The following is an 18,667-nucleotide window of genomic DNA, read 5'->3' on the forward strand; positions in this document are numbered from 1 at the left end:
AGACTTTCAAGTGGATTTAGATTTCTGCTGTGGAAATCTCTAGGTTAGGCTTGGGGAACCTGTGGACCTCCAGATGTTTTTGGATTTCAATTCCCATCAGCCCCAGCCAGGACAGCCAGTGATCCAGGATCACTGAAACTGGAGTTCAGCGACATAAAATGTCACTTTAATTTGTCATATACAGTTGTTTTTGTTATTACATTTTTAACTAGTTTTTAGAAAAACAACAACATTGAAAGTTCTATTTTTACTGTTTTTACATAAACTGATTAGAGATTTTTATTATATTAAGCAGTATATTTTTTCATAAACAAATGCCTAGAGAGCCACAAGTTCCTCACCCTGGTCTAGATGAGGAGAAGCACCCAAATGCCTGACAGGAAGCCTCAGCCAGGTTACTTGAAAGCGATGGGCCCCTTACCTATTTTGCAGTGGATGGAAGTAGAACATATTTTCTTCACTGACATGGAAAACGCTTGCCCTTTCGGATGTGACCAGATGCAGAATGCCTGCACTGTCAGGATTTGTCATGATGCAGATGTCTCTGTCGTCACTGTAGCAAGTTTTCCTAAAGCCAGCAAAGATGACATCTGATAATGAAGGAAAGCAGAGTTGTATAGAAAGGCTCAGCAGTCGCATCGTCCAAGGCTAAGAAAGGGATTTGACAAGCTGCATTGATGGGTTACAGGTCTATGGTATACTCTAGTCACCAGAAACATCAATGGAGACTTTCTATAGATGGGTGGTGTACACAATGAGAAACAAAAGAGTAAGAGGGGAAGATAATATCTGGGGCAGTGGTACCAAAAAAATGGCACTGCAGAGAAATAATCTGAACAGAGGAGGCAGCAAATCTACCTGGCGAAGCCCCTTGCATTGACTCAAACTCCTGCCAAATATTTGTTGTATTTTTTTATGGATCACCCAGCCTAATCGCTCTATGACCTCTGCACATGAGGGAGCTTGGGTCAGACATTTTGAATTTCAGTGGGTCCGGGATAAGAGGCTCCAAAATTATTGAAATTCAGAGCCTGAATTGAATTTGGATAATGTACATTACAATTAGACAAAGGAAACATAATCAGCTTTGATATCAACTGCAGACCCTAGATGTAACTGTTAATTCAACAGTACAGTTTGTGAGCATGTTACACAGATGACTTAGCAATCCTGCCAAATAAATGCCATAATGATTTTTTCCACCTATTCTGACATATTCTTTTTAAAATCTGTGGCTGTGAGTTTTGACTGAAATTAATTTGCATAAGAGCTCATGATTTTCATCCTCCCCCTGCAAAGTGCTAATACTTGTAGACCCTGTTCATCTAAAGTTAGATATATGCCTAATACCCACTGAAACCTAAATTAAATATCATTGCTTTCAGTAGAACTTGGTATGCATAAGCTCAGCTGGATCAATGCCGCAATTTTCTGTTTAAAAATTTCTCACAATTTCTCGTTTTGCTTTTCAGAAGAAAACATTTAGCAAAACAACTAATTTTGTAACTTTTTCTGGTATTCCTCAGTTGTACATAAATATATAGTGTTGCGTCATCATGCATTTAATGCAATCGGCTTTACTTATGATCCTGTGCATGTTTATTTGGAAGAAGATTGTACTGTTCAATGAAACTTACTGGCCTTAGGAAAAAGAGCAGAGGACTGCAGTCCTAGCCCACAAAAGCTTGCGCAATATATATGCTAGTATTTAAGGTGCCACAACATACTGAGGTGTTTCATGTTAGAATTCCTGCTCCGTGGTTGCAGTCATGGGATTGTTGTCTATTACGGTATATGTTTTGATTCCACATCCTATTACGGTATATGTTTTCATTCCACATCCTATTACGGTATATGTTTTCATTCCACATCCTATTACGGTATATGTTTTGATTCCACATCCTATTACGGTATATGTTTTGATTCCACAGAGTGGGAAGTGACAGAGACCGGATGTTTGTGTTACTGTGTTCTGTGAAGTGGGACTATTGTCCTTTGTACTTTCTCTTTGCTGTTTGATGCTAGAAAGAGAGGGAGCCATGTTGCAGTGCTCCATGTGTGTTTATATGTAAATAAAGTAGATTAGCCAAAATGCTGAGTTGCTGAGGTCTGTAACACAGCTGCGCAAACTCTACGGATCCCTAAGTGTGCCGGTGTCTGTTGGCATCGGTCGCTGTGATGTTCGGGCAGAAGAAAGCTTTTGAAGCTCCCGAACGACCAGGAGGGAGAGAACATGCCAGTCGGGCATGTGTCTCTGCCAGGGTCCTACTCAAGAACAGGACGAGCTCCTGACATTTCAGTGGTTGGTTGGTTTTGCTGAAAAAAATTAAGCTACTCACCCCCTCCTCTTAAATTTTCTGCTAATTTTATCAATTTCTGGAAATAAAAACCATTAGAATCTTTGACATTTGAAAAATAATACTAGTCATCTTCACAGAGTTGATTAATGCAGGACCCCATAAGCTCACACAAATGTAACACCAACCTTGTAACATCATGATTCCCAGCACTACGGAATAATTTCTCATTTTATGCCATGGGCTGTCAGGCCACCAGCTATGATCAGAGGTGAAAGAAGGCCACAGTATGCCAACTCGACCCCTCCAAGGATTACGTGGAGCTCGATCAGTACTTGTCAAGTCAGCTGCAAGAGGTTGGATTCTGTCCTTGATGCAATCAAAGGAAGAGCTTGTGGCCACAAGGACAGAGTCTCGTAGTATGATGGACTGCCTCCTTTCCAGGTGGGACTGCAGATCAGCAGGTGGGCTGTAAAGTACTGGCAGGAGACCCACAACATTGTCTACTAGTATCACTTTCTCTACTACTATGTTTCCTTTAAGATGAAACATGATCCCATAGTCATAGTTCTTGTAGGACAGAAAGCCTGTGATTTTGGTGCAGTTTGGAAAGCCATCTCCTCTGTATAAATGTATCCCGTGAAGGCTTGAATGAGCCACATTGTCAGTGCAAAGTGTCTCAGGTAAGAAACATTCTTGCCCTTTGATATGAAAGGCTATCCGTTCTGATCCGGCCACAACATTGTTCTGTAGGCGGGTACCCTTTGCAACATTCGTTTTGATGCCAGTCACCCAGTGTACTGATTGCCCCGGCTGTTTGCTCAAAATAACAAGATTCCTGGTAAGGGTATGATTTTGGCCTTCCAAATGTATGCCGTGACCAACGGTTCCAAATACCACGTTGTCATATAATAGGAGTCCGCTGCTTGCAAGCGCCTGAATACCAGCTCCACAGCTTTGGTGAACGCTGGAGGAGATTATGAAAGATTCATGGGATGCATTCCTGATGCCAACTGCTGGAGACTGTGAAGATCCAAAGCCCAAAATTTCAACATTAGAAAGCTGGAGGATACCTATCACACAGAAAAAGACAGAGCATGGAACTAGTTTCACCATTAAACCGTGAGAAAAAACAAATCACATTGATAATGAATATCCTGCTGTTGTTGTTTTTTAAATAACATAAAGCCCTAAACTCATACAGTAGAACCTTGACTTACCACCACCCCTACTCACGAACAATTCGACTTGCGACCACGGCAAACCCTGAAGTAAATACCGGGTTTACCACCATTCGCACACACGCAGAAGCGGCTTCTGCCATCTACACATGCGCAAAACGGCGCTGCTGCCGAATGTGCATGCGCAGAACGGCACTTCTACCAGTGACTCGGATCAACTCACAAACGGACCTCCAGAACAGATTCTCTATGTGAGTAGAGGTTCTACTGTATTCCTGAAGATGACACTGCAATATCTGAGAAAGCACATTGAAAAATTGCTTTAGGCAGTTCCATTGGGATCTTTGAATAGCAGGCACCAAAACCCATATGCCATATTAGAACTGCTTTCAGACTCCCGTCAAAATGTCACTGGGCATTGCGAGGGGCTGAGGAAACAGCACTCTCACCCAACATGTTTCAGTCCATTTCATCTTGAAGCCCCAATCTCCAAAACAGCACAAGAGTCTCCACAGTGTTTCCTATAATAAACTATAACCTTGCTATCCCTCAGCAAGTGCTGGGTCATCCAAAATATTTCTTTACATATGCACTCCCCGGTGTGGCAGAATGCCACTTCAGCTGGCAGGATAGAAAATTGCTATGGTGTTCCCCCCATTTTATGTACAATTAAAGGTACAAACAAATGTGCACAATCTGTGTTGTCCTGTATACATACCATCATAATAGGAGGCACAGTGGCTGCAGACCTCGAAATGCATGGGAAGGTTCTCAGCTGCACTAGCTGAGAAATTTGAACAAAACAGCTATGAGTATTTGAGTACCTGCATACTGGTCTCCACTGGCAGGGTGTCCCACTAAGATCCCCCCAGCACAATCGATGTCAGATTTAATTTGTATATTTCTTGTGAGAAGGCCAATCTCTGCAGCCAGAGGAATCCATTGTCCATTTTCTAATCTGTGTGATTGTCCTATATATGACATAATAGAAGGAAACATGAAGGTAAAAGCAGGTCAGTTTTGGCCATTCAAATGTCTCTGCTTCAAAAATCAGAACAATAAGGTCCATTTCACTCTGGGTTCTCCTACTGGGTGACCAGCAAGAAAGTTGGAAGACTGCTCACTCACCAGCAGAATTAGAGAAGGGGTTATCTGTCAGAATTCACTAAATACTGAACTGGGAGATTTCTCAGGCTTTCCTATGAAGCAGCAGGGAAAACAGAGCCAACTGAACTAATCACATCCCACAGAAAATGAAACAGGAAAAGGAGACATTTCCAAAATAACTTGGGAGCATTGTCCAGGGCTTGAAGTCCAATAATTGGGCAAGCATTGATGCTGTCAGTTTAGCACCAAAATATTGTTTAGATCACTCTGGAAGGATGTGGAAAACTCAGTGAACTCTGCCTGCAGCCCCTGCCCCATATCCACCCCCACTTCCATCCCAATATACCATATGAAGAAGGATCACTCTATGTTATGTAGTTTTGTTTTTTATATATATTGTATACCACCCTGTGATCCTCAGTAGAGGCCAGTAGAGAAATTCAATTAATAATCAACATCATCATCATCATCTGACAGGGAAGGCCAACAGGAATGATCCGTGACTTCAACATAATAAATTAATAAATAATAAATTTTATTTATATCCCGCCCTCCCCAGCCGAAGCTGGGCTCAGGGCGGCTAACAACAGTCAAAATAATTCAACATTCTAAAAACATTCATTATAAAATTAATTAAAATCAGATTAATGGCAACCATCAAGCAAAATCCTGTGCAGGTTGCCAGAGGAGGGGGTCAGGCTGCGCCCTGACCAAAGGCCTGGTGGAACAGCTCTGTCTTGCAGGCCCTGCGGAAGGATGTCAGATCCCGCAGAGCCCTTGTCTCTCGTGACAGAGTGTTCCACCAGATTGGAGCCGCGGCCGAGAAAGCCCTGGCTCTAGTTGAGGCCAGCCTAACCTCTGTGGCCTGGGATCTTTAGGATGTTTTTATTTGCAGACCGTAAATTTCTCTGTGGGACATACCAGGAGAGGCGGTCCCGTACGTACGAGGGTCCTACGCCGTATAGGGCTTTAAAGGTTAAAACCAGCACCTTGAACCTGATCCTGTACTCCACCGGGAGCCAGTGCAGCTTGTATAGTACTGGATGAATATGATCTCGCAGCGAAGACCCCATAAGGAGTCTCGCCGCGGCATTTTGCACCCGCTGAAGTTTCTGGGTCAGTCTCAAGAGCAGCCCCACGTAGAGCGAGTTACAATAATCCAGTCTGGAGGTGACCATCGCGTGGATCACAGTGGCTAGGTCAGGGAGAGAGAGATAAGGAGCCAACTGCTTAGCTTGGTGGAGATGAAAAAATGCCACCTTTGTTATAGCTGTAATCTGCGCCTCCATAGAGAGGGAGGTATCGAAGATTACACCCAAACTCTTAACGGACGATGCTGGCACTAACTGCACCCCCGCAAGAGATGGGAGTTGCCCCCTCAATCCCATATCGCTCCGTCCCAGCCAGAGGATCTCTGTCTTCGAAGGATTTAACTTCAACCGGCTCCCACGTAACCATCCAGCCACAGCTTCCAGACATCTGGTCAGTGTATCTGGGGCCGAGTCAGGATGGCCGTCCATCAACAGATAGAGCTGGGTGTCATCGGCATACTGATGGCAACCCAGCCCAAAACTCCAGACAAGCTGGGCGAGGGGGCGCATAAAGATGTTAAAAAGCATTGGGGAGAGAATCGCACCCTGAGGCACTCCACACACCAAGGAGTGGCGCGATGACAATTCCCCCCCCAAGCGCCACCCTCTGTCCCCAACCAGAGAGAAACGAGCGCAGCCATTGAAGGACTGTGCCCTGGATCCCCACGTCGGCAAGGCGGCGGTCTAGGAGTTCGTGATCGACCATGTCGAAGGCTGCTGACAGGTCTAGAAGAATCAGCAGCCCCGACCTGCCTCGATCCAGCTGCCTGCGGAGATCATCTGTTAGGGCGACCAGAGCCGTCTCGGTCCCATGACCAGCGCGGAAGCCGGCCTGGAATGGATCGAGAAACCTACCAAGCTGTTCAGCAACCGCTCTCTCAATCACCTTACCCAGGAATGGAAGATTCGAAACTGGGCGGTAATTGGATAGATCTAAAGGATCTAATGATGTTTTCTCTAAGAGCGGACGCACCACTGCCTCCTTCAGTTCCCCTGGGAATATCCCGGTGCCAAGGGACAAATTGATGATATCACCCAGGGGGGCCCTCACCTCGTCTGGACACACTCTAATCAGCCAAGATGGGCACGGGTCAAGAGGACAGGTGGTGGGCTTTCCAGCTTGGAGGAGTCTGTCCACATTGGCTGGGGATATCCAGTCAAAGTGGTCCAATACTGGACCCGAGGACAGTCGAGGGGCCTCCAGTTCCTTTATTGTATCCAAATTGGCAGGGAGGTCATGGCGGAGCAACAGGACCTTCTCTGCGAAAAAGCTCGCAAATGCCTCACAGCTGTGTGTCGAATTGCTATTTAAATTTGGCTGTCCTTCAAGGGACGTTAAAGACCTAATTATACATATGGAATTTCCACCTTTTCTGGTTATTGGCATAAGGAACTATGATACAAAATAAAAGCTTCTTAATGTGCCTGGGGTCCCAAGGATAAAACAACCAACATACCGAGCCAAGGTTGAGAGTTTGCATACCTGTGTGTCTGTGGAGTAAACGTTCACGGATTCTAAGGCTACGATGGTTGACTTCTTCCAAAGTGACTATTTCAGCCTGATGAGCTTCATAGGAAGACGAACTGATGACAATATTGTCTCCATAACGCCAGTCCAATTCATCTTGTACCATAATCCTATAAACCTCTGCAGAATTAATGTGAAGATCCTACACATTTTTTTTAATGATACATAAATAAACCCTATCGGGGGAAATGGTTTAGAAAAACAGGAGAATGCTAAAGCAAATGATCTATATGTGGCAAAATAATATTATATGAAGAATGCTGCGGCAGAGTAAAGGAGATTATTTAGTAGTCTTTTTCCCCCTGGGACAATTGAGGGGGGAAATAAAGTTTTAAATGGTATGGCAGAAAGATACTGACACCTAGATTTAGATTTATTCAAGTTTGTATTTGCCTAGTACAAAAAAGTCCCTTGTCAGCTTACAACAAACAAAACCCATAACATCGGTAATTAACATACTCAAACTACGATGACCCATTAAACTGCTAAAACATCATTGTCACACTTGTCAATTGCCTGATCAAAAGAAATAAAATCACCCCCTAAAATACCAGCAAACGCCCAGGAATGGAGGAAACTGAAGAAAATCTATATAGGATATATAACAGAATGGAAATGATCAAATACTAGGGCTGATCAGATAATGTGACTGAAAGCAATGCTTACCTCTAGTCACATGGTTGCATTTTAGAATACTTTTGTCCCCCACTTATCAAATAAACCTGAACATTATTTAAAGGTGAGCATATTTTCCAAATATGATTAGAAGGTAGGAAAATGGCTGCTCACCTGGTCCCAGGGTGGGCAGCAGTTGTAGCCCTTCATGATCACACACACACACCGGCTCCCTGGGGTGAAACGCTCTCCCATGGGCGGCTGGCTGTTGTGGAATCCCCCTGGCCACAAGGGATGGCACGAAAGCCCGCCATCCTCAATTTGGAACTGTCCAATCATGAGCAGGTTGGGGGGCAGAGTCTAGGGGGCAGGCCAAAGCCTTCACTCCGGTCCACCGCCTGGAGATATAAGCCTACCTACACCTGCAATCCATAAAAGTAGTGGCCAGTTTTAAATCCCAGAATGTTGTATTGTGCAGTTTGTTTACACCTGTGGCTGGGATTGCCTTTCACCCACCAGGGTGTGGGGTGCCGCAAGTGGGTCCACCAGCACTTCTCTTTAGCAACTGTATTGCAGAAAAAGTGGTGCCATCAGTCCATGTGTGCGGTCATTTTAGGCCAGTGTGGTGTAGTGGATAAGAGCGGTGGACTCGTAATCTGGGGAACTGGGTTCGCTTCCCCGCTCCTCCACCTGCAGCTGCTGGGTGACCTTGGGCCAGTCACACTTCTCTGAAGTCTCTCAGCCCCACTCACCTCACGGAGTGATTGTTGTGGGGGAGGAAGGGAAAGGAGAATGTTAGCCGCTTTGAGACTCCTTAAAAGGGAGTGAAAGGCGGGATATCAAATCCAAACTCTTCTTCTTCTTCATTTTAGAGTGACAGCGATCATCCACCCAGTTGTCTAGCATCACCCATGCGGCCAGACCAGGAAACAGTGAAATCATATAGACAAATCTACACTGTTATCACTTTCACTACAAGATCCCTTATTGGCTGTGATTCTGTAGCCTACAAGAAGCAAATGAACCAAAGGGATAAGGTGCTGTAACTGAAAAAGACCCTGTCCACAGTCATCAGCCACTTCATCTCTCAAGACAGGGGGACAAAAAGAAGGGGGGGCCCTTACCTTTCATTGCCAGGGGCAGCATCACTTCGAAGGTATGTCCAAGAGTTCTGGGTATAAGCGCTATGCATCTGCAGCTTCCCATAAACACCTTGAAAGGGGAAGAGAAAACCATGCTGGGATCAATAGCTACAAGGTCTGGCGCACACTATGCATGAATTCCCACTCTTGCCACATAAAGCACCATTGCAAAACAGAGATAAAAAGCCTTAATATACATCAGGGGTGGGGAATATGTCTGGCTCCTTATCAAGATCTGCCTAATGGTAGGGCAGGGCTTGAGTGCTACAGGGTTCTGTCACTTAGAATAAGCCCAGGGGTGTCCAACTTCCAAGAGACTGCAATCTACTCCCACTGTAAATAAACTGGCAGTGATCTACCCAATGGGTTGACCAGAGTTGTTGAGCTTTTTTTTGGGGGGGGGAGAGAATGAGCCAAAGGTGTTGAGCTTTTTTTAGGGGGAGATACCTGAGTTGAGCAGGCTGGGATTAAAGGAAACACAGACAGGTGGAAGCAAAGCATGTAGGCTCATTACAAGGATTCCTGACTAGCTGCAAACTAAATAGCACAACGGCTTTCCCCCCAGCTGAACTCAGTTCCGGCACCTCTCAGGTGGGTGCCATTGCCTTTATAAGAGAACAAGGGTGAGTTCATCCATGGTGAGTTCTGGCACCTCTTTTTCTAGAAAAAGAACACTGAATAGCACCATGGCTTCTTTTTCCTATGCACCTTAAAGAACTCAAAATATGTTACTTAACCGTACCAATGGTTCCAGGATCAGCACTTAAGCTGTGTAATCGATCACAATAAACTCTCTCAGATGCACGAAGCAGAATTTGCACCTTTCTTTCTCTTTCCAATGGATGCTGCAAAGTACCTGACAGGGGAAAAATGAATGGCCATTATTGATTAATTTTTATTTTTAGCATACTTTTCTATAAAAGAAATTATCTCATGTCACTGCTAATAAATCTAAAAACGTTGATAAAAATGTTAAGAAAGACATCAATTGCTAAAAGGCAAGGGAAATAAAATTGTAACATGTAAATCCCCAAACTTGCTTGTGAAGTCCAAGTACGCTATTGGCTTACTGTATTGTGCCTACAAGACCATTATAGCATTTGTAGCGACAACAGGTAAAAATAGGTAAACTAGGTGAAGGCAACAGGCAATAACTTATGGGGTACAGCACACAACTAAGCATTAGAGGTCTTCTTATGAATGGGTGTTTTAAGTGCATCTCTGAGCACAGGAAGAGAGGAAACCCAACAGATCTCCCCAGAAGGCCATTCCAATAACTAATGGCTTGAAAAGTCAATTGATCGGGGGACATAAATTTCCATAAAGCAAGGATGTTGAAAACCATGAATATTTTGCTTAAATCCATTCATGCTCAGCAAACAGGGGAGCCAGCTTGGCCCCGCGACCGTGGGTGCCCAGGGCCGTGGATGCCATGCACAGAAATTTGTGGGTGCCATGCACTGTGGGTGGCACCGAAATTTGTGGGAATTTGGCCCCTTCATGGGGAATTTTGTGGGTGCTCAGTCACCCAGGGCCCCAGGGAGTTGGCACCTATGCCAGCAAGCCAGTTGAGTTTACCTCTAATTTTATACAATGACTTCTCTATAAATTGAGCATATGGCTGTGTGTTACTCAGTTCTGTGTACTACAGCTCCAAATCACTGCTCTAATACTCTGATAAAACTGCATTTTGCAGTTTCGTAATTAAGAGACTTCCCCAGTCCAAGAGACTTTGCTTTGCCCCACCCCCCACCCTGTCTATGACTGGACAGATTTTTCTACATTCCACCCTAAACCACCCTGGTGCTTGCTTATGACACAGCAGATTCTACCAGGCTCCAAGCAGACATGGTCTGCCTATGTCTACTACTTGACTGCTCCCCTTCAGCAGTTCAGTTCCATCTTGGTTCCATTCAATAGGCGAGCAACCCTAATGAGAACACAATAGTTCTCTTCTTTGCATGCAGACATACACACCAACATGCATGCACATTACATACATGCTGATGAGGTCTGAGCTGGTGTTCCCTGGCCAGGATAGGGATATTGGGAGTGTGGTGGATAGCTAAATTGAAAACGTTGGCCCACTGTGTGGTGGTTGTGAAAAAAATTCACTGTGTCTTGTATTCCGCATATTATATATATTCTACGGATGAAATGTCTAAATTCTAAGTGTATTCTCCAGTCTAACAGAAAGATTGGTGATGCACATGATAAGAAAAATGAAGCAAAAATCCAGAGGAAAGTAGCTGTTATCTTGCAATGATGTCTCTATACAGTAAGCTGTATTCCAACTGTGAATCTATTTATTTCACCGAGGGTAGTTCAGTGTCTCAGAAGAAAATGGCCTAGCATGAAACAGATACTTGGAGGGGAAAGTAGGGCAATTTCTGCCCTAGAGAAATGTAAGCAGAGTCCAGTTAGAGAGTTCAGCATTCCTCTAAAATTAGAGATTAAATCAATTATACAGCACAAAACTGCAGCAGATGTAGAATTAAAGAAATAAATCTGTGCAGAATTAGCCATCATGTCGTGATCTTTTAACATTTTAAAAATTATGCATTTGGTGAAGAGAAGAAAGCTTATAATATGTATCCTTAAGAAGCATTCTCCTCGTGAACCTTAAAAAATAATTATATAAATAAATGTATTGTGTGCAATTAATCTTTTATTAAGCTGTCATCGCCGCAGCTCCGATTAAGAATAGGCATAAGTGGTCCTGATCCTGGATGTGGTAAATGAAACAAAATAAAAATTTCCCCAGAAATGTAGCACCACACTTCATGCACATGACGCTGCTACAGAACAGAAAAATCTTCCACATCTAGCAAACTTGCATGAGTAGTTCTGACTGACATAGACACACCTTTTCCCCTCTTCTACCAGTAATCTACCAATGAGGGGTGGGTGAAGTTTTAAAAACAAAAAACCCACAAAGTTTATATATTGCTTAATTGACAGAAAGCCTCTAAGCTGTTTGCAAAGAACATTCTGAAATATTAAAAAAATACCAATAAAAGCAAATGTTAAGAACCAATTGACATAATTTTTAATCAAACTATAAATAAAACCAGCAATTCTGAAACTATTATAAGTAGTCAAATTGCATGTTTAAATTACATGCCTGGGTAGGCATGTCTGAACAAAAAGGCTTCTAGCAGGCCCCTAAGAGGCAAAGAAATCCACTCAATAAATAAAGAGTAGACACAGCCACCCTGAAGGACCTCTTCAAGCACGAGGCTCCCATGCAGTTCTCAGCTGTGGATGACTACTTCCCTAATCCAGGAGTTGGGAAATCTTTTTGGTCCGCGTGCAGATTCTTATTAGGATCTGCCTCACACTCCAAATTTGACAGGTGGTCAAGGCCAACCTGTTAATTTCCTGACATCACAAATGATGTCAAAGGATTTGGTGCTCTGAAGTCCCAAAGTTGAGGCTTCAAAGCACTAGCAAGCAGCAGGACATTGCTAAAAGCAAGGCTATTCCCACCCTCAGCTGCTGAAACAAAGGAGGGAGGGAAACACCTGGACCAAGCAGGATAACCTTCACATCAGCCAATGCAGAGAGGGGGAATCCTATGTAGCTCTGGGTTCCTGCTTTGTGCAGCCCTCCCAACCATCAGTTGTCAGCTGTTTTGGAAGCTGCTCAAGTTCCACCCTTTTGGCTGCATGACACTTGTAGGATGGATGCAAGTGGCTTATCCCAAATGGCCTTGCAGACCAAATGGGGATGACTGTGCCTAAACAGTGAGTAGTGAGAGTCTGGAGGAGATAAAACTGATGGTGGATGAGTATGATAGGAGAGAGCAGAGGAGACAATTAATGTGAGCATAAGGGGGAATCTTGTATAGCCAAATGAATAGAAGGCTCAAGGGAAATCCAAGGATAGTAACTCAGCAGTTCCACTTTTGGTCACACCAGATGCCATTGAGAAAGTCACAAAAAAACTAGCTTGATAAAATAAATGTTATGTCCTTAAAAGAATCCACAGCGTGTTCCTTATCTTCAAATAAACCACATCTGGAATTCCCACTACGTTGAGGAAGAAATTCACTTCCAAGTGTCTCTCTCTCTAGGCTTGCGGCTCTGGTCTGGGTCTCTATGCTAAGCACAGAATTACCTTTCTGGAAAGGCACTGCCATGTTTTCACCTGCATTTCCAGTTTGCATCAGTGCAGAATCTGAGTCTCGGATGTTTCCCTGCCACAGAGGCTATGGCATCTTCTTCTATTGTTGGGCAGAACAAAGTGCAAGGCCCAACATAGCTATTAAACTAAGGATTGTCTATTATTAATTCAATTCTTCATGCTGGCTATGGCTTTTTTCATTTCCTCTCTAAGTGATAAAAATCTGCCCTGCCTAACTCTGATTCAAGATCTTTGAAAAGTATGAGATGGGCTTGGAAATTCATAAAGAGAAAGTGCTTCCAGAAACTTTTGTATGTAGGGACTTCCGGGTTGGCGCCTCCGGTAATGGCTGAATTCCTCTGATCGGGAGGAATTTGCCTCGTGGAAATCTGGGTCTGGCCGCCACGGCGAAGGCGGAGACCCACTAAAAATCACAGCCGAACGTGGGATTCGGCTGGCACCTTTTGCACCTCCCCTACTCGTGGGGAAACCTGGTTTCAGGGATCCGGAGCGACGTGGGGTGAGCGGCGCAGTGCTTCGAATTGACTGCTTCTTCCACAGAGTGAAGCCACATAGCTGTTGCCAGAGAGCGCTGACTTTTTCCTGTGGACAATTTGATCTTAAAGCAACTACCCGTGAGTAGAGCGGAGAATTGGATTTTTAAACGTCTTAGTTTGGTGTCGAAACGGGGAGGTCTAAAACAGGAAGTCCACCTTCCCCTTTTGTAAATAGATTGAAGCAATGAGGATGCAAGCTGAAGCCTTGGAAAGCCTATTGTAAAGGACTAAATTTCCATCAGTAAAAAATACTAAACCCCCCTTGGTGGCAGGAGAAGAGGGGGGAAAGTTTTGGACTGAGTATACCTGCAGGAGAGAGCGAACAGAGTTAAAATAACACCGCTCCGATCCTAGAAACGGGCTGCCAACAGGAGTGACGTGTTCTGGAATGCTTATTGATAGTGAGTAGAACGTTCACTGACAGTTAGTTAAATAAGGAATGCATTGTTTCCACTATCTCCGTCTGCGTTTAAAATGGAGTAAAAGTAACAGAAAATTGAAACTAACTTTATTGTTTGAATTGAGTTTAAAAGGACTAATACAAATAGAAACTGTTTCCCTCTAGAGGAAGCCTTTGAAACTGTCACAAGAGTTGAGCTGGGGGAATTTCCAGCTGCAAGATAAAAACCTGTGAGATTCTGGGGACCTTGAATCAGTTAAGAATGTTGACAGAAGAGGCCTTAGTGGATGTATTATGTAAGATAAGTGACTCATTGGAACAGCTTCACAAAAAGGTGGATGTGGTAATTACCCAAATCAATAATTTGGGACAAAAAATGAACACCAATACAGAAACTATTCAGAAACTGACACAGGAATCTACTTTGACATGGCAAACTGCGGAGAAGGCTAGGGAGAAAGTTATTGCCGTTGAACCTAAAGTAACACAATTGGAGAGACAGAAAGTCCCAGCCTTACAGATGCAATTTGATGACCATAAGTTGATGCCTGCTATGATTGAATTTAAAGAAAATCAGATTTCGAGGATCAGAGCCCTACCTGAACTGGAGAAGGAAAGTTTGATAGATTTCCTCACACAGGGATGATTTTTGGGACCAGGACTTGGGTCAAGAAGAGATTAAAACTGTCAGGGCCTTCGGACTTGGAAGAGGAGGGAAAAAAGAGAAGAACAAAATAAGAGACTGTTGGAACTACCAGAAGAACTTAGAAGAACAACAGATAAGAGTGGAAATTTTGAAAGATGTCCTGAAATACCTTTTGGATCTTAGATTTAACTACGGAGATTTGGTTGCCCTGTCGAGAAGGAATAAAATCATCTTTAGGTGGGAGTTTCCCCGAGATCTACTCTTTAGCCTCAAAGGAAGGAAAATGAAAATAAGGTCAGTGGAAGACAAAGTAAAGCTCATGTATAAATATGAAGAAGACTCGCAGAAGGGACTTGGAAAAGAGTTAAGAGCATTGGACAGAAGATCACCAGGTTGATGGACTATAGGGAATTGGCGGATATGACTGGCAGAATCCGGGACCAGGGAGAAGAGTCGGTGGAAGAAGATTGGAAAAAGTTTAAAGACTATTTATAAAAATATTGTAAAATTAATGAGTGTTAGAAAAATGTTGGAAAGGAGCTATATGGCTTTAGTAGAAATGTTATAAGGAATTAAGTACAAATAGATTATTAGAGTACTAAAGGGAAAATAAGGTTAAAATATGTTAAGACAATTATATATTAAAGGGAAAAATAAGGTTAGAATATGTTAAGATAAATTACAGGACAGAAAACAGAGGAAGATGGAAAGGAATTGCTGAAACAGTTAATTAAAGTGGAATACAAAAAGGGAGGTGTGAGGAGGTCGTTGAAACAAGTAAATGAAAGTTAAGATACTGAACTTATTAGATGTGTTTTAAATTGTGTTTGTTTGGTTTTGTTAATTTAATGTTTTGGGGTTGGTGTTGTGTGGTGTTTCTGTTTTTGTATTGAATTGTATTGTTTTGTTTATTTTTTTTCCTTTCTTTTGTAGTCTTTCTTTTGTAGTCTTTAAAATGTTAATAAATATTATTTTTTTAAAAAGCAGAAACTTTTGCATGTAAAAAAGAGAGAAAAGTCTCCATGTTTTTCAAAGTTCTGTATCCAAAGAAGTGGCACTGGAACTGATACAATCAATACAAGAAAGGCTTGCATTTTTAGGACTGAGAACATTTATGGTCTGGCAACTCTGGGAAGAGGAGGGCTTTTGGATGAATTTCGTGGGAACACATCCAACAAAGACTCTTCTTGTACCTTACATACTTATTTTGGCATAAGCTTTCATGGATCCTGTGGCTCTATGGACCATGGCCACTGCTAGTTATCAACTATTAAGAATATCCATCTTTGGACTTACCTCCTCACTAACTCTTAAACCGTTATTTTATTCCCAAGACAAAAATGTATTCTAAAATGTTTCCATTTTTCCAAAGCCATATTAACTACATGGACCCCTTGAGATTCACCAGAAAAAAGTTGCAGGTTGCCTTCCTCAAGTACCCAATTACTCAAATCCCCCCTACAAATTTCCTAAAAAAGCAATTTTGAGAAAGGTCAAAGAGTGACCAACACAGCAGTATTAAAATGGCAAGGATCCCTGTAAGTAACTAAAATAGCCTGATTTGTAAAGCTTACGATGTAATGAATTATGGAAAATGACTTGTATATTGCATATAAATAATTAGTTGTCTTCATTGTGAATGAATGGGCTCAGTGCAATGGGCTCAATCACACTTGGGATGATGATGAATTAGGAAATAACGGATAACACACTGCAATATTCCTTCAGGAATGCTACTCATGTTCAAAGAGAAAAAAATGCAACACAAAGAGTCCTTATAATCTCAATTTATATGGACATGGATCAGCCACTCAGTGTTATTGGTATCCCCGCCAGCCCCATGAAAGTATATTCCTGCTGCTGGTGTTATTATCAGTAACAGCAGTGGGGATGTGTAGATGTGTTGTTTGTCCTTGACCAGCACCCAGCATGCAGATTTCCTGCTGCTTATTTTTCTTCTTCACTTACCCACTCTCAGTTCACCGCCAGCAATCACAATACAGGCTGCGCTAAGTACATTGCTGGAATTTGATGGGAATTCCAGTGTGCCCTGGATATAGAGGCCTCGTACACGAGGAAGAGTTGTATCCACAAAGATGCTTCGGCCTGAGAAAGAGGGAGGAAAGGGAGGGAGAAGTCTGTGACGCCTGTGGTTTCAGTTCAATAAAAACACTTAAGGAAGCACTCTGCCTCCAACAGTCTTCAAATTTGAAATGAAAGAACGTAGAACACAGCACCAAGAAAAGAGAGCAGAAGATCTTCACGGCCAGATATGAGGTGCTTTCTGGAGCAGCCCCTAATACTGGTCAAATAATTACCTACCTGCCATGACAATGAAGAGTAATGGGGGGATGGCATACATTTTAATGGAACGCTGACCCAAAGAGCAACAAAAATGCCCCTTGCTGTTGCTGTGTGACTTTAAAAGGGAAGTGGGCAGGTGCTGGCTTTTCCATCTCACTCTGTGCATAGGATACCACGGTGTACTTGTGATGGCTACCCCTCTCACCAACGCGCTCACTTCCTTCCTCAAATCACACACAACAGCATCTTCATTGTTCTCAGGCTCATGGCAAGTGATTGTCTATATTTTCAATCCAGACTTCATGCACACTTTAATCTCTCCTAGCGAAACTAATTGGTTTAACAGTACTTCAGTGTGCTGGCATTGCAGCAGGTTGGTGTTAAGTTGCTAGAGAAAAGCAGCAAACATTTGCACACACACACACACACACACACACACACCAAAATACAAAGATACCTGGACCATGATTAAGAGGCTTTCAAAAAATGATGCATACTGCATTCAGAATCTCAACATACTACTGTATCATTAGCTCCTGCTGCTACTAAAATAACAGACCTAATTTAATTAGTCTGTAAATAAACACATGAAAATTCTCCCTTGATCTCTTTCTCCCAGTCAGCAAAGAAATTCAGTGAAACACTTGCTTGTGAATGCAGCTTAAGGGAATCAACATATTTTTTTAAGAGACACAAAGCAAAAGGATTGGTCTTCAAGCTTCAGATGGGCTGCCTGTGTTTCTTCCACATTGCCTGCCACTGAGCTCCGAAGGATGAAAAAGTTACACAACAAATCAATCTGTTTTGTCATTCAGACACCACATTATCATCAGGTCAAGTTACTAGTCAAACAAACAGTGGAAAACAGATGGCTCCAAAGTGAATAGAAGGCCTCTTTTCTCTCCTTGTGCTATAAATAAACAAAAGAAGCAGAGGTCAAGTAGATTATGAATGGAGGCAGAATGGCCAAGTATCCATAGCTGCAGTTTGAATGACAGAAAGGTCATTTGGGTGAACTCTATCTATGTCATCTACTGTTACTTTATTAAGAAATAATTCAAACTTCCTTTTTTTAAAGCAAGATTTTTTCTATGTTGCACTCTGAAAAACAACATAGAAATTGTTTTTTGCTTAAAAAGGAGACCATTTCTAACCTCGGGGCATAATTTCAAATATTCAAAATACATTTAACCCTCCATTCTAAAGACACAGATCAGTGATTTTCAGACTATTGACAGGGAAACTCTTGGGGAAGTTTATCCAAGACTTCTCAGTAAGAAGACTGACAATTGCAGATGTTTCTCTGAGAAATAGCTATTTCCCCAGGATGTGCAACCACAGCAGCATGTTGCTGTTATCTGGAGCACACTCTGCTCACGCGGGACAATAAAGTGAGACCCAATTGGTCTTTAAGAAAAGTTCCACACCAACACATTGTGTGCGTCCTAGAACGCGCTCTCTAATCTCAGCAGCGCAAGTCGGTTTATTGGTAGACAAGTTAGTGCTGAAAGATTTCCCTGGAGGAAGAAAGTGTGAGAACTACTGATCTAGATGACCACAAAACTATGGGGTTGGTGTAGTACATTGGAATGGGAAACACTTCCAGGGCATCCTCAGACGCCTTCAGTATTAGAACCTATACCTCAGAAGTACAGCAACTCTCTAAGAAGGGGT

At 42.8% G+C, this 18,667-nt stretch overlaps 1 protein-coding gene across 2 annotated transcripts in view; it reads right to left on the reverse strand.

Annotated features, from left to right (window-relative positions):
• The window catches only part of PKHD1 (PKHD1 ciliary IPT domain containing fibrocystin/polyductin), a 242,753-nt gene that overhangs the window by 64,444 nt on the left and 159,642 nt on the right, over positions 1-18,667 (reverse strand). For both annotated transcript variants that reach the window (XM_083729646.1, XM_083729647.1), the window contains 7 exons: positions 16,658-16,795; positions 9,704-9,817; positions 8,944-9,031; positions 7,160-7,314; positions 4,303-4,449; positions 2,486-3,370; positions 422-590 (listed from right to left, as the gene is read on the reverse strand). In XM_083729646.1, coding sequence (XP_083585772.1) covers positions 422-590; positions 2,486-3,370; positions 4,303-4,449; positions 7,160-7,314; positions 8,944-9,031; positions 9,704-9,817; positions 16,658-16,795 — 1,696 coding nt within the window. The remainder of the gene's footprint in view (positions 1-421; positions 591-2,485; positions 3,371-4,302; positions 4,450-7,159; positions 7,315-8,943; positions 9,032-9,703; positions 9,818-16,657; positions 16,796-18,667) is intronic.

Source organism: Podarcis gaigeae (genome assembly GCF_964106915.1).
Source record: "Podarcis gaigeae genome assembly, chromosome: 3".
Taxonomy (NCBI): Eukaryota; Metazoa; Chordata; class Lepidosauria; order Squamata; family Lacertidae; genus Podarcis; species Podarcis gaigeae.